Source organism: Benincasa hispida, chromosome 11, assembly GCF_009727055.1.
Source record: "Benincasa hispida cultivar B227 chromosome 11, ASM972705v1, whole genome shotgun sequence".
Classification (NCBI taxonomy): Eukaryota; Viridiplantae; Streptophyta; class Magnoliopsida; order Cucurbitales; family Cucurbitaceae; genus Benincasa; species Benincasa hispida.
Genome location: NC_052359.1, coordinates 67,574,470 through 67,591,338, shown reverse-complemented (window position 1 = coordinate 67,591,338; position 16,869 = coordinate 67,574,470). Strand labels below are relative to the sequence as shown.

General features: G+C 37.9%; 1 protein-coding gene across 4 annotated transcripts; it reads right to left on the bottom strand.

Annotated features, from left to right (window-relative positions):
• Positions 1 to 678: 678 nt before the first annotated feature.
• LOC120090467 (histone-lysine N-methyltransferase ATXR4) lies at positions 679 to 16,279 on the bottom strand. Of its 4 annotated transcripts, none has more exons than XM_039048154.1 (8): positions 15,769 to 16,277; positions 9,193 to 9,248; positions 8,247 to 8,373; positions 7,244 to 7,313; positions 6,981 to 7,157; positions 6,604 to 6,679; positions 6,284 to 6,355; positions 679 to 1,072 (listed from the first exon to the last, which is right to left on the bottom strand). In XM_039048154.1, exons 1-7 carry the CDS (start codon positions 16,147 to 16,149, stop codon positions 6,295 to 6,297), a joined length of 948 nt encoding a protein of 315 aa, XP_038904082.1. In that variant the 5' UTR covers positions 16,150 to 16,277; the 3' UTR covers positions 679 to 1,072; positions 6,284 to 6,294. The 4 variants fall into 4 exon arrangements, with proteins under 4 accessions (XP_038904082.1, XP_038904081.1, XP_038904083.1 ...); XM_039048155.1 differs by having other exon boundaries at positions 958 to 1,083; positions 15,769 to 16,279; XM_039048153.1 differs by lacking the exon at positions 6,604 to 6,679 and having other exon boundaries at positions 15,769 to 16,257.
• Between the last annotated feature and the right edge of the window lie 590 nt (positions 16,280 to 16,869).

The following is a 16,869-nucleotide window of genomic DNA, read 5'->3' as shown; positions in this document are numbered from 1 at the left end:
CCACTAGTTGATTACATTCCTGCTATGAAAGAGTAGAGGTGTTTATGAGTCGGATTGGGTTTAAGGACTTTTTAAACCCAACCAAAATGTTTGGGTTATAAATTTTTTCAACTCAAATAACTCTTATTACAAAATGAACCCAAAATAATCAAGAAATATTTGGGTTGGATTAGTTCGGGTTACTTGAATCATCTATTTAAATGTTCATTCTAAAAAGAATAAATGTTAATATGTAAAAATTCGATTTTATTTTTATATATTGAACTAAAAGCTCAATTTCAATTTATATAATAAAATTTTTTTTCCCAATGTACTTAAAAGTTTTCATTCAATTTTATATATGAAATATTTGATTTTGATTATTTAGGTGAACACATGAACTAATCCAAACGAGATAAAAGTTTTCATTTATTTGAACTCAACAGTTTTCATTTATTCGAACTCAGTCCAACTCAAATCGCATGGGCTAAATTAAGTTAATCAGTTTTTTCGAATCATTAGATTTTTTTAACACCTCTTGATAATTTATTTATTTATAATTTTTTTTAAAAAAAAATCTGTTTGTATGAAGTAAACGGACCTGAACAAAAAATTCAGAATTAAACATTTCCTGCTGAATACTTAACTACAGTGAAGTATAAAATATGAAATAAACACAATCTAAAACTGCCCATTGTATGTCTACAGAAAAACCAAAAATGAAGTATTTGTTGAACACTCCTTTTAATCTTGACATAAAATCAATGAGAATTATTGGAGAGAATATCTCTTCCTCAAAGTCCTATTCATATCCCAAAAATGTTCACAAGTTTCAGATATTGGTTCAATCAAGCCAGGCTTTGGCCTTTCTTCCCATAGGCCATCAGGAGAAGCCAAAGGCATAACAAAAACTCAAATAAGGGTCAACAAGTTTGTTTCAAGTGAGCGTTCAATATGAGAATATGTGGATAATCTCAATCACCGGACGAACACCGTGCACAGTTGCATATAAAACCAAACCCTTGGTGCAGCAGAGTTCGCCGAGCGTCGTAGTCCATACTTGCATCAATATAACAAATCCGAAGCTCTTCATCTGTCATTGCACTAACTAGAGTTGTAGTTACTTGTGATATGAAAAGAGCTTATCCAACCATGGTTATAGAGATTTGATAACAAACCAAAAAGCATACTAAATATTTTTTTGTTGTCCACAAATACAAGATTTCTCTAAACAAATTGGATTCTTATAAATGCTAAAAATCTACAATTGCTTTATAAAAGGTATCGATTCTTATTATTCAAAGAAACAGTACACTATATGTAAGAACTCTAGAACACAATCACAAACGATTTGTTCTCCCCCAACCTCTCACTCTCGAGAAGGTTTGCTAAACTCCAACCCCCCTTCCCCCATGCTAAACAACCAATATAAACCTATCACCATTCATCCTACCCCGTGGTCCCCCACATTCACATAATTCTCACTTCAACTATTCTAGCCAGTGGCCACACAACCACACTCCCCTGCCTTCTCTCATTCTTTCTCACATAAGTGTGTATTATTTGAGGCCTAACATTACTTCTTGGCTCTAAAATCACCTTGTCCTTGAGGCGAAATCAGGCAACTGCTGTTGAAATTAATCAATTATCTCCCATGTCGCCTCATGTAGAAGGGTTTTTTCGATATCCAAAAACCTCCTTTGACTTAATAAGCCATTCCATCCTATCAGAAAACTTTGGAACATCAGACTGTCTCTTTCTGAGGCCCCAATGCTTCCTTTAATCGAGAGACATGAAACACGAGATGAATGGTTGCCCCAGCTGGCAATGACAAACGATATGCTAGAATTCCTACACGAACTTCAATTTGATAAGGTCCAAAGTACTTGGGAGGTTTTTCATTTCTTCACTAGATCACAGAAGATTGTCGATAAGGACGAAGCTTCAAGTAAAACCAAATCACCGACAACAAACTCAACTTTTCTTCTGATAAAAAAAAATTCATGTGTTCTTGAGTTGTTGCTAAATGATCTTTCAGCACCCTCAACATCACATCCCTTTCTCGTAATTGCTGATCCAAGTTGGAATTAGAAGTAGACTGATCACTAGATCAGTTCTGGAGGTTGACGACCATACACTGCCTGAAACAGAGTAATCCCAATGGAAATATGGAACATTGTATTGTACTAGTGCTCCACTCAATGAACCAAGAATATCATTGTTTAGGCCAGTCACCACAAAAACAGCGTACGTAAGCCTCCACACTTTTATTTACAACCTCCATCAGTCCATCGGACTGTGGATGATAAGCTATATTACAATTCAATTGAGTTCCAGCTACCCGAAACAATTCTTGCCAAAAATTGCACAAAAAGACCTTATCCCTGTCAGAAACAATGGACTTGGAATAACCATGTAAATGAACTACCTCCTTAACAAACACTTCTGCTACACCTTAGCCGAATATGGATGCTTCAGCCCAATAAAATGGCTATATTTAGACAATCGATCAACCACCACAAAGATAACATCAAAACCTTGCGACTTAGGAAGACCGTCAATGAAGTCCATGGATATATCCTCCCAAATGGCATCTGGAATACCCAATGGCAACAACAACCTAACCGGAGATACTGCTAATGCTTTATTCTTCTGACAAACCGGACATTCCTCAACATACTTCTTCACATCATTTTTCATCCCTTCCCAAAACAACTCCTCCATCAATCTTTTATAAGTTTGCAGAAAACTAGAATGCCCCCAAAAGTCAGAATCATGATATGTATGCAAAATGGTAGGCAGCAAAGTAGACGTTTTAGAAAGCACTAGCCTTCCCCTGAGTTTCAGCATCCCTTGTTGTGAAGAGAAATTAGGAACACTGTCTTCATCAAAGAGCAACTTCTGCACCACAGCTTGTAATTTAGAATCATTACTCACTTCCTCCTTGATCACCTCCACATCCAGCAATGTAGAAACGGACAAATTAGCCAATTCCACACCCTCTGGTCTATGAAACAAAGCATCGGCCGCCTTGTTTTCCACCCCCAGCTGTAGACCACTTCGAAATCATAGCCAAGCAACTTGGACAACCACTTTTGATGTTGAGGTTGCACAACTCGTTGCTCTAACAAATACTTAAGAGCTCGCTGATTAGTGACAACCACAAACTTCTGTACCAAGAAGTATTGGTCTCCACCTCTGTACTGCCATAACCACAACCATCAACTCTTTTTCATAAACTGGCTTACTACGATCTCTGGTGGATAAAGTATGGCTAAAATAAGCAATAGGCCTTCTTTGTTGCATTAACATGGCTCTGAGACCAAAACAGAAGCATCAATTTCTATCTCAAAAGGCTTACTAAAATCTGGTAAAGAAAGCACAGGAAGGGTTACCATAGCATTTTTTAGCTTATCAAGAGCTTTTTTAGTAGCCTTGGTCCATCCATAAGCCCCCCTTTTCAACAAGTGAGTTAATGGGGCAGCTAAACTTCCACAATTCTACACAAAACGCCTATAATATCTGGTGAAGTCCAAAAATTCCCACTTCCCGAATACAAGTAGGGGCTCCTCAACTAAGGCTTAAATACCTTATTCATTAACGGCTGGAAAGTAGATGGTGCATTCATTAAACCAAAAAGCATGATAAAAAATTCATAATACCCTTCATGTGTGCGAAACACAATTTTTTCCACCCTCGGTTGGATTCATCCGAATTTGATGATATCTAGACTTCAAATAAATCTTAGAAAACCAAACAGCCCCATTTGACTCGTCAAATAACTCTTCAATAACATGTATCGGAAACTTATCAGGAACAGTCACATTATTTAAAGCTCACTAGTCAACACCAAACCTCCAACCTCTATCCTTCTTTTTCATTAAGAGTTCCAGGCTTGAATAAGGACTAGAACTGGGTTGAATAGTACCTGAAGTTAACATTTCCGCCATTAACTTTTCCATTTCACTCTTCTGATTATGTGCATAGCGATATAGTCTCACATTTATTGGTCCAACTCTCGGTTTTCATATGAATGTGATGATCAACTCCACTTCGTGGAGATAAATCTTCAGTCTACTGAAAGACATCATCATATTTCAAAATAACTTCAGTTAAAGTCTCAGTCGAGTAAAAAATATCATCAATTCCATAAAATGCTACCAGAGTTTTTGTCTTCTCCATTGCTCAACACTCTATTAAAAATCCTTGATCTCCTCCATCCTAAGTTTTTATCATCCTTCTCAAACTGACCTGCATTTTCTTCAGGCTCGGATCACCTTTCAAAACAATCGTCTTATTACCTTGCACAAACTTCATGGTTAAAGTTCTCCAATCTATCTCTGTCACCCCCAACGTATGAAGCCACTGCATTCCCAATATCATGTCCACTCCTCCTAACTCCGAGGCAGAAATTCATCAACAATCATGAACCTTCCGATCTTCAACTGAACTCCCGTACAAACTCCTTTCCCTTTGGCTACAGTTCTTGATCCCAAAATCACACCATAATGAGCAATATCATTGATTTTCAACTTCAATTCTTCCACCATACTTTGAGCCAAGAAATTATGAGTAGCACCACAATCAATTAACACCACCACACTATGATTCGAAACTTCTCCCCTTACTTTCATCGTTCCCAAATTAGATAAGCATACCACAGAATTCATCAACAACTCCACATGTTCTCAACATTCACTACCTGGAGTTCAACCGACGCAAGCTCCTCTTTCGCATCTTCGAAAATTTCTAAATCCTCCACATTAACTTGCACCAACAAAACCCTCAACTCATGTTGTTCTTTGATTTTACAACAATGACCAATAGTATAACGTTCATCACAATGAAAACATAGCCTTTTTCCTTCCGAAACTGAAATTCCGCATCTGACAACTGTTTAGTTGGTCCTTCCCGCTAAACTCCAGCCACCGTTACTCTTCGAAGAGTAATCATTCTGATCGGCACAACTTTTGGCATCTCAACAACTTCCTTCATTGTCGCGGTATTCACCGCCTTAGGGTTTTCCTTCATATTTTGCACTTTTTTTTAATTGAAACCCCCATGGGATACCTCTGAACGAAAAATATCTCTACTTTCTACACATTGGGCCACTTCCATCATATTCACAAGCCCAACCGGTTCCCAACATTCAAACTCGGCCCTTACCAACGGATTCAGCCCATTCATAAAATTATTTTCTAATATTTCATTCGTAAGATGTGGTGTGGCACTACAAATTTATCAAATAGATAACCGAACGGTCTCATAGCACTGCTGGCTTAGAGGGTGGTCTAACTTTCAAATAGATTTATATATTCTTCTATAAAGGATTCTTGTTTAATTTGACGTGGAGATCAGAATCATTGAAGTAGTCACATCTTCAAGTTCTTCTAATCGAAAAACATCTCACACTCCTCCTTTGCTCAATACCAATCCAATGCCACAGATTCGAAGCTCACGACAGCAATAATCATCTTCTCTGCTCCAGTAAGCTTATGAATCTGAAAATAATGCTCTGCTCGAAATAACTAGGCGTTTGGTTATGTTCCATTGAAAACTGGCATTTCGACCTTTTTGAACTTGTTTCGTTTGTTTTTTATATCTCCAATTCCCGTTCTTAACATCTCATTCAACTTCGCTATCGCCACTCCTTCCGCGTCTTTCGCTTTCACAGTTCCACTAGAACTCTCCATTCCCGAAGGCATCAACGATGTAGATCTTGATTGAGAAACTTCTGTTAGCAAATTCACTAACTTCCACGTTTCTTCCAAAGATTGTTGTTATAAATCGACTTGAACATTCAATTGTTCAATGCTTTTTGCCAACAATTTCATTGTTTCTTCCATCACTGATAGCTTCTGAATCTCGACTCTAATTCCAGAGATCTCCTCATCTACCACTTCAATCTTCTCCTCCATTCTCTTTTGCGCCATTTTTCCTAATCTTCCCCGTGTGAAGCTCCGATACCAATAAGAAAGGTATCGATTCTTATTATTCAAAGAAATAGTACGATATATGTAAGAACTCTAGAAGACAATCACAGACAATATGTTCTCCCTCAACCTCTCACTCTCAAGAAGGTTTGCTAAACTCTAACCCCCTTCCCCCACGCTAAATAACCAATATAAACCTATCACTATTCACAACCCCCTCTCCCACACACACATTCACATAATTCTCACTTATGCTATTCTAACCGGTGGTCCCTATGACCACACTCCCCTGCCCTCTCTTATTCTTTCTCACATAAGTGTGTATAATTGAGGCCTAACAATACTTTATCCTCGATTACATTTTAACTTACCGGGATCAACATCACGGAGGGCCTTCAATCTCTCGTTTGCATTGTTTATCCATATAATGTGTGTGTTTGGATCTGCAACAAACACAACCTCATGATATTGTACTTCAACTAAAATTAGTTCATGATGAGGAAAATGATAAGATAATTAGTATATTTGAATTTAATATTTGTTTAGTAGTTAATTTAGATCAATTAGTGTTTAAATAGTATTTTAGAATTAATTAGTTAATTGTCTTATTTCCTTGTAAGGCTACTAATAGTCACTTTAGGGTTGTAATAGAAAGCTTTTAAAATCTCTTTTGAATAAAGAACTTGTGTACTTTGGAGAGCTCTCTCCCAAACCTAGGGATGAATTTTCCCTTGTTCGGCCATGGACTTGGTCTAATGCCTTCCCTCCTGCATCAGTCAAGCTTTAGCTAGTTAAGATTTTCTGATCTGTTTTACATACATTACTCATGTCCTATTACATAATTTTGTATCTTAACTAACTTTGAACTGTAATCAACATTTACCAATGAATTAAAAGCATACTACTCGAGCAAAACAAGAACTTAGTGGATGTCAACAGTTCCTATTCGACACATTTTATATTTTGATTAAAAAGAAATGCTTAGGAAAAAGGAACAAAACATGAGGGGAAATGTGGAATGATGAAAATGATGCAAACACGTAAGCAGAGGTTAAAAGGTGCACTGACCACAATCATGATTATAGAAAGACGGTAGCATGTAAACAGCATTCCCAACAGCAGCTTCAGCTTCAACACAGGCTGCTGCAAGAGAATGAAGATCTTCGTACCCTCCAGCTAACTCGATCCGAAAGGCATTGATACGAATTCGTGCGAGAACTCCAGTGTACCATTCTCGAGTTAAAACTTGGAATATGTAAGTCAACAACAACGGGAAGAATAGAATGACAAGAATTATTGTCACAGATCTTTGCCAGCATATAGGAGGATACAAAGCATCCGTTCATCTGTGATGTTTGCGTTGACCAAGGCTTTTCTCAGCAAGCCGTATCCTTCTTCCAACTGAAGTTTTCAGATGAATAAAACTATATTCATATAGTAACAGAGAATTCAAACAAATATAGAAACCTACTTTTTTAATTTAAACAAAAAGCAAGACTTTCATTGAAATGGGAAAAAAGAAAAAAGAAAACAAAGAAAAAAGAGAAAGGAAGACTATTGTTGGGAATGCAACCAAATTCCCACCTTGCTAGATAAGGGAGAGATCATGAGTATAAAAGTGAGGACAACTATCTCCAATGGTATAATGTCTTTTGGGTGAAACCAAAATCAAAGTCACTAGAGTTCATGTCCAAAGTGGACAATATCATACTATTGTGGAGATATTTGGAGGGTCCATTGTCCTTATCACCTATGACATGTGGAGTGCTAACCAGTAGCCATCTTTGTGACACAATTGGTTGGAATGAAACAAAACTTGCTTGAAGATAAATTTGCAATAATTTGAGAGGTCGGGTTTAGCATAATGCTTCAATTGGAGCCTCACTATTTCACTGTGGAAGGAAGATTTTTATTCTTTTGATTACTTATGCTTTTCCAAGACTATTTTTGATGTACTTGGTACTATTGCAGTCTTCCTTCCAACTCCAACAAAATATATACATACTTAACATTCAATGTAAAGTTAATTTAGCCTCCGCCAAAATCGAGCTCGCAGAAGAATATCAGGAATTGATATTTTAACTGAAAAGTTCAATGAACTAAAACAATAAAGTACATCTAAGGAAATAGGAAGGAGTACACCGACTAAGATCAGAAATTGCTCGCTTCTAAGGTGATATTTTTTGCCAGTTTCATGTAATAAAACCCATTCAAACTTAAACCCAAATGTAATATCAGCAAATTTTTTAGCTGTCTTCTGGATACAGACCAATGGGTAATCCATCATATGAGCTCATCCAATATGAAATTATCAAAATATGTGAAGTATATTACCTCCAAAACCATATCAGTAGACAAACGAGAAGGTTGAAGTATGTCAAGAAGGCCAGAAGATATAGCTCCAGATATGACCATACAAGCCAATCGCTTCACCAAAAGAGGATATTTTAAGCCTTGCTCCCTTGACAAAGACACGAACACAAATTTCTTGACAAGTTAGATGTACCACTACAAAGTTACAAACTAGTCATTCACGTTGAGGGCACATTGAAAGCCATGTGCGTGTTTATCAGTAAATGGATTATTTTGTTCAGCTTGCTACCTTTGCATGTTAATTTTTCTTGGTAGATTAAAAACAGTATCAGTTTATATAAGGTGTTCTATTGCCCAAAAATCTAGAATAATGTTAATAAAAGGGAATAAGATAAAAATGGGATAAAGAAAAACACTGATGACAAAGTTATTCCATGAGTGCACCACAAAATACTAATGACAGTAGATTGACATATGAAGAATTGAGTTCACATCGGAAATAATCATTTCCCTGGACATTGCATATCTTTATCCACGGAACTGAGATTTTTTCTTAACGCACTCCTTATTTGTCCATTCAATAAAGAAAGAGGTGAAAATACAGAATAGAAGACAAAAGAAAATTACCCAAGAGGGGTAGAAAAAGGACAAGACGTCCTATTTAATAAAGAAAAAGCAGACAACTAAACACTATAACTAAAAAATCAAGCCTAAAAAACTTAATACCAAAGAGATACTGTCGATGGCTTGTTAGTGAAGCACAATGGGGAGCCATAAAGCATAGGCCATATCACAAACTAATCACATCATCAAGCCGAGACAAGAAAATCTTTTGCTTTCTCTTCAGTACTGCAAATTATAGTCATAATTGCACTAACTACAATAAGGCATCAATTTTTGAATGCATATATGTACAATGGGGAACATCAATTAATTGGTGACATAAATGATCGAAAATTTAAGGAACCTGCAATAATTGTCGTAGTCTGACCAATCTGCTTCCATTTCAACATCGTGGAAAACCTAACAGAAGAATTACATTTCTTTTACACCAACAGTAGTGACGAGAATACAAGCAAAGCTCAATATCAATATTGAAAATCATATACATAAAGAAACATATCCAACCCAAGCCTAGACAGGAAAAATACGGTGGCTGTTCCTCCCTAGAAAGATCTTCATATCAAGGACAAGATAGTATTTATTATTTGTTAAAAATAAAGAATAGGGAAGAGAAGAACAAGATTACGTGGAAACCCTAGTACAGGGAGAAAAACCACGATATAAAGACTTTTCTTATTTGTTTTAAAACCGATACACTGAATACACAGGGACACACTGTATAAATAGACAGTAGGAAACCCTAGGGGTCTTACACAATTACATAAATGCCCCTAGGTTAAAAGCCCTATTTTCAACACTCCCTCTCAAGTTGGAGCATAGATATCAACAAGCCCCAACTTGCTTACACAATAATTAAAATTTTGTCTCAATAACCCTTTTGTAAGTACATCAGCAACTTGTTGGTTTGAATGAATATAAGGGATGCATATGTTTCCACTGTCCAACCTCTCCTTAATGTAGTGTTTGTCTATCTCCACGTGTTTAGTTCTGTCATGTTGAACTGAGTTGTTTGCAATACTGATGGCAGTTTTATTATCACAAAACAATTTCATTGGAGGCTCATTATCTTGCTAGAGATCTGATACTTTCTTCAACCAGATTTCTTCACAAATCCCTAAACTTATGGCCCGATATTCAGCCTCAGCACTACTTCTAGCAACAACTCCTTGTTTTTTACTTCTCCAGGTGACTAGATTTCCCCAGACAAACGTACAATACCCAGACATAGATCTTCTATCAACAACAGACCCTGCCCAATCAGAATCAGTGTAAGCTTCAACAGATCGTTTATCGGTTTTCCTGAACATTAGGCCTTTACCAAGAGTTCCTTTCAAATACCGAAGAATACGTTCAACTGCTATCATATGATCCTCACAAGGAGCTTGCATGAACTGACTCACAACACTTACTGCATAAGAAATATCTGGTTTTGTGTGATAAGTATATCAACTTCCCAACTAACCGCTGATACCTTTCTTTATTAACAGGAATTCTATCATTCTTATCACCGAGTTTTGCATTGTATTCTACTGGCATGTCAACAGGTTTACACCTAATCATACCTGTTTCTTTTAGCAAGTCCAGAGTATATTTTCGTTGAGAAACTGATATACCCTCTTTTGAGCGAGTCACTTCCATTCCCAAAAAGTAGCTTAGCTTCCTGAGGTCTTTAATTTCAAACTCTCTGGCCATCTCTATTTTTAGTCTTGTGACCTCTACATCATCATCCCCAGATAAAACAATGTCATCAACATAAACAATAAGAACAGCTATCTTCCCTGATGTTGATCTTTTTATAAAAAGAGTGTGATCGGAATGTCCTTGAACATACCCCTGTGCTTTCACAAATGACGTGAACCTGTCAAACTAGGCCCATGGAGACTGTTTCAATCCGTATAGTGACTTCCTCAATCTACGCACTTTATTTTTAAATTGACTCTCGAACCCGGGAGGGGGACTCATATAGACTTCCTCCTCAAGTTCCCCGTTCAAAAACGCATTTTTAACATCAAGTTGGTGTAGGGGCCAATTTTTATTCACAGCTACTGATAGAAGCACTCGGATCGTGTTAGTTTAGCCACAGGTGAAAACGTCTCAGAATAATCTACTCCATATGTTTGGGTAAAGCCTCTTGCAACGAGTCTAGCCTTGTACCGGTCAATCGTCCCATCTGACTTGTACTTTATAGTAAACACCCATTTACATCCCACTGTTTTGTGCCCTTCAGGCAAAGTCACTAGTTCCCAGGTTTTATTCTTTTCCAGAGCAATTATTTCTTCCATAACAGCAGACCGCTATTCTGGTTTTTTCATTGCAACACTTATGTTATCTGGAACCACCTCAATGTCCAAGCTAGTAGTAAAAGCCTTGAACTCAGATGTCAGATTACTATACGTCATATAACTATGCATACGGTATTTAGTACATGAACGGTACCTTTCCTCAAGGCTATAGGAAGATCAAGTGATGCATCACATTCTTTCACCTCTTCAGGCTTCTCACCATGATTTACTATCTGTGTATCAAAAACTTCAGTAGTATCTTCCACATCATCATTAGCACGGACCATTTCATCCTCTACATCTTCAATCATTTCATCATCTGCAGTTTCCCTTTCTATCATTCTTTTAGTATTATTGCTCCCTTCCCCCTTGTCGTGCCTGCCTTCATCATTCTCCATACATAAATCAACATCATTAGGAATATACGTGCCTGGACCTGATGGTGGGTCTGACTCCTACACTGGAGCCAGCAGTTCTGGTTCAACAGGCGACACTACTTCCTTCCTGAGATTCTTCCTGTAGTACGTTTTCCAAGGAACTTGATTGGTAGGGAGGACCAGACTATCATGCTCAAGACTAGGTTTAGACAAGGTTTGAATGGACGCTGACTCTAAAGGAATAGCATAAGACAACTAGTTAGTCTCTTCATTTATGTTCTCCCCCTGAAGATGACTAATAGGGAAAAACGACTGATCCTCGAAAAAGGTGACATCCATGGAGACATAGTATTTTCGAGATGACAGGTGATAGCACTTATATCCACATTGATGGAGTGGATATCCAACAAAGACACACTTCTGAGCATGAGGAATAAATTTTGTGCGGTTTGAACCATGGGAGTGAACAAAAGCAACACAACCAAAAACCCGAAAAGAAACATCAGAAATCAACCGAGTTGTAGGAAAGGACTCTTTAAACAATTCTAAAGGAGTATGAAGATTAAGAATACGAGAGGGCATCCGATTAATGAGGTGAGCGGCAGTGAGAACTGCATCTCCCTAGAGGTATGACGGAAGGGTGGCGGATAACATAAGAGACCGGGCTACTTCAACCAGATGCCGATTTTTACGCTCAGCTACTCCATTTTGTTGTGGAGTGTAAGCACACGAACTCTGGTGGATAATACCCCTTTAGAATCAAGAAATTCTCTGAAGGAGGCATTAAAGAATTCTCGCCCATTATCACTTCTTAAAATCCCAATTTTTGTTTTAAATTGAGTTTCGACAGTTGTATAAAACTGTTGGAAAACAGAGGACACTTTAGATTTATCAGTGAGAAGGAAAATCCAAGTGAGATGGTATGATCATCTATAACCGTGACAAACCACCGTTTTCCTGTGGAAGTAGTAACTGGTGAGGGACCCCACCATACATCACTATGAACAAGAGAAAAAGGACTCGAGGGTTTGTAAAAGGCAGAGAACGGAAAGAAACACGATGTTGCTTGGCACGAATACATACATCACAATTAAAAGAAGAAGTACTAGCATTACGAAATAAGTGAGGAAATAAATATTTCATATATTGAAAATTCGGATGTCCTAAGCGAAAATGCCATAACATAACATCATGTTCAGAAACAGAGAAATTTAAAGACATAAACCCAGATTAGTAATCATTCCGAGAGGAAGCTTCGTCAGAAAGGAAGTATAGTCCCCTATCGTGCCGAACAGTGCCAATCGTCATCCCCGATTTCAGATCCTGAAATAAAACTGAATCTGGTGAGAAAATCGCCTCACTTCAAATCTCTTGTTATTTTACTGACAGATAACAAATTATATGATATTTTAGGCACATGCAAGGTATTACGTAGGATTAAACCATTAAACGGAGAGATATTGCCCTTTCCCGCAACAGGGGCAAAAGACCCGTCTGCAATTCGAATACGCTCATTACCAGCACTTGGATTATATGACATAAATAACTTTGAGGAACTCGTAAGGTGATTAGTAGCCCCTAAATCCACAATCCATGGTTTCTTATCATTTATACTAATTAGGCCAAAAAAATGAAAATTACCTGACTGTGTAATTGCACTCACCCCGACTGTACTCGAGCTGTGTTTACCGTCACCAGAAGATTGCTTCTGAGTTTGTTCATCTACTGAATCACTTACCAGGGCACAACTAGTATTAGATTTGTCATGAGACTGTCATCACCTGCTATTTGGGGGCTTCCCGTGTAATTTCCAACATTGGTCCTTCGTATGCCAAAGCTTCTTACAATGTTCACAAACAGGCGGAGGTTTTTTATCACCATCAGTACCGGACGGCTTGGCGACAAAGGCGACTGCATCAGTAGTAGAAATGGTATTATTCATGGCACACGACCGATCTTCTTCCAGCCGTATTTTAGAACAGACTTCTCGAAGTGAAGGAATCGGGCGCTGGCCCAAGATCCGACTATGAACACCATCAAACTTTGGATTTAATCCAGCCAAAAACACATAAACACGATCTGCTTCCTCAATCTTCAAATATTGGGCCCCATCCTGTGGACAATTTCAGACGATCTCTCTACACAAGTCCATTTCCTTCCATAACATTAACAGTTTGTTAAAATAAGAGGTAACATCCATGAACCCTTGTTTGGATTCATGGACCTGTTTATGGAGTGTATATAGCCGAGAGGCATTCTGTCTTTTAGAATATAGATCTTGCGTCGCCTCCCAGATATCTTTGGCTGTTGCAGCATATAATAGCGGTCTTCCTATCTGGAGTTCCATACTGGTCACCAAAACAGATCGTAACAACGAATCTTCTCCTTTCCAAATTCGTTCTTGTGGATCACCTGGGGCCAGCTTTGGAATTTCTCCTGTCAAATATCCAAACTTGTGACGCCCTTCCAAGGTCATCCGGATTGATTGAGACCAGGAGAAATAGTTCTGGCCATTTAATTTTTTCCCGACGATAAATCCTACAGAATTACCCATCGAACTAGATAAGTAGGAAACGTTAGACACAATAGGTAATGAGTTTACCGAATTTTTTGAATAAACCAGTTGAGGATTTACACCGAACATCGTATCCAAATCAGAAATCTGTTGTTGTAGGTAAGCCAACCGTTGTCTCGCATCGTCTGGTTAACAAGTTGAACTACAAGTGATTGGAACAGGTGCTAGTCGCTCGGGCTGCTCAAGACCTCGGCTGTTGGATGTGGAAAGACCATCAGGTCGGGTTGTGAAGGAAACCAGATCACCGGGTCGGGCTGGATTGGCTGAAAGAGGATCGGCTGGCACAAAAAAACGGGCTGAAGAACTCTCGGGTCGGGCGAATCTCGGGTTGGAGCTAAAATCAAAAAACCGGGTCTGGTTCTGTCCATCGCTGGTCTGCCTTGGTTCAACCCGGACCGGCCCGGTTTGCTCTAGACCGATACCAACCCTAATCAGATCAGATCGATGCCTCTGCTCCTCGCTTCCGATGTTGCCCTGATAGCTCTGATCGAAGGTCAACAGCTCCTCGCGGCCAGCCTGCTCTTCACGTCCGAGGCTGCCGACTCTGCCATGACCGTGATAGCTTTATTTGTTCTTCGCGGCTAGCTCCAGCTCCGATCGTGACCAGATTTTGACTCGTTTCTGCATGGTGAGATCCGATCGACTGATGGCGATTTTCCAAGGATTGCAACTGGACAGCATAAATTAATTCCGGTAGGGCATCCTAAAAACATTCTTTTACACTCGGATTGCCGTTTTCATGTCAAAACTCGAAGACCCATCAGCAAAAGAGGATTGAGGTTGATTCTCTTCCATAATGGCTAGGGTTTCGTCACCGCGCTCTGATACCATGTTAAAAATAAAGAATAGGAAAGAGAAGAACAACAAGATTACGTGAAAACCCTAGTACAGGGAGAAAAACTACGATATAAAGACTTTTCTTATTTGTTTTAAAACTGATACACGGAATACACAAGGGATAAATAGACAGTAGGAAACCCTAGGGGTCTTACACAATTACATAAATGTCCCTAGGTTAAAAGCCCTATTTTCAACATTATTTAACTACAAAGAGGCAAGTTAAAATTTTTCTCAAATGAAATTGCTGAATTCATATACTTCTCTCCATGTACGATGTAGATAATATAAAACGACAGAGATGATTTACAACTCTCCAACTGCTAGATGTTTAATTCTAAAATTCCCAAAATCAACATGCATCTCTTTGGCTTCGGATCCAAAGGAAAGAACCACTAGGAAAAATCAAGTTCATTCTTAAACTATATATTTTTTTTCTCTGATATAAAAACTCTCTTATTTCGATATTCCTAAAAGTTTTTCAAATGCATATAAAAGAAATGACAATTTGATAAATGGTATCGGTTCTTTCAGAGGCAAAACTACATACACATGGCGGACATTGGACAAAAATCAAAAACTCCCGAACGAACGTCGAATAAGGCAGCAAAGAGAGAATTATACGTTCAATTTAGTCTTAAATAAGTTCACAAAAACGATTTAATCGAAGCGTTCGCGCAGACAATTCACACACCTTAACACGCAGGTGAAAACTAATTCGTGTAAGACCGGCTGGTGGTTTCACGAAATAAAATTAACGAAAAACAGATTAAGAATCAAACAAATTTTAAAACATATTAACCTAACCGAAAACATATTGAAGTGATTGAATATGATTGTACTGATACCTTGGAATGTCGTTCACACTCTTCACTGCAGAACGATGCACGATGAGCATCGAAGTCGACGTTAGCATTTCTCTGCAGATTCCGCAGGCAGAAATTGCAAACATGGTTGATAGAAAACAGGGAAGGGTGAGCGACGAGTGGTTTGGCTGTGTGTATGAGTTCTCCGGCACCGATCTTTCGAGTGGCGAAAACACCGCGACCAGCAGTGTCGGTGAGCGAGACTCGTATAGGTGGTGGACCGCCGGGAGAGGTGGAATCGGCATTGTGGAGTCCGGCGGCGGAGGAGAAAGGCGACGGAGAGGAAAATGACTTGGCCGGAGAGTATGGGAATTTGAACCGGGAAATCCAACGGCCGTAACGCACCAAGGAAGTCGGCGCCATCTCTCTCTACTGTGTACTTTGTTGGAGAGAGAGATTAAAGACAAAAATAGTTGAATTTAGGCTTCCTTGGGCCATTGGATTGAATTTTTCATTGGGCCTATCGCATAAATGGCCGAATTTTGTAGGAAAATCGAGGAAATAGCACAATGGGGGTGCTTTTTTATTTTCGTAAAAGAACGAAAATATAAGATTTTTGGTAAAATCGTACCGTGCATATAAGATATATTTTTCTAATTCCCAAATTATGTTATATCGTGTATAAATACTCAGTTTAAATAGAATCATCTATTATGAGACCGTGATTACGAGACTTCGATTTAATAGATTTAAAAGATAAATGTGTCGGATTTTTCTCTCATTTTAAAATATAAATTGGCGATTTTATATATTTTTTGATTTGATTTAATAACTTTTCGAAAATATTCCAAATTAATTAATTTTAATTTGTTTATCACCATTTTGGTTTTAATTTACAATATATTTTTATATTTTATATTATTTTATTCGTTTTTCTATTATTTTAAATTCGGATTAATTTTTTTTATCCTAATTAGGATTTTACTTAATATTTTATACATATGATCATCTAACAAACGGTATATTTCATTTAAATTTTATCATTTTCTTTGTATTTTTTAATCACATTTTATTCATTATCATCTTATTATATTATTATACCATTAATTTGTCTTTTTGACAAATAACTAAGTATTCACTTTT

Bases quoted from the DNA above. Each gene is read 5' to 3' on its own strand.
- LOC120090467 (XM_039048153.1), bottom strand. From the start codon at position 16,149: ATGGCGCCGACTTCCTTGGTGCGTTACGGCCGTTGGATTTCCCGGTTC. The intron at 7,314-8,246 runs GTAATATACTTC...TGAAAACTTCAG, and splicing joins CTACTGATATGGTTTTGGAG to TTGGAAGAAGGATACGGCTT. The intron at 7,158-7,243 runs GTATCCTCCTAT...ACATATTCCAAG, and splicing joins CACAGATGAACGGATGCTTT to TTTTAACTCGAGAATGGTAC.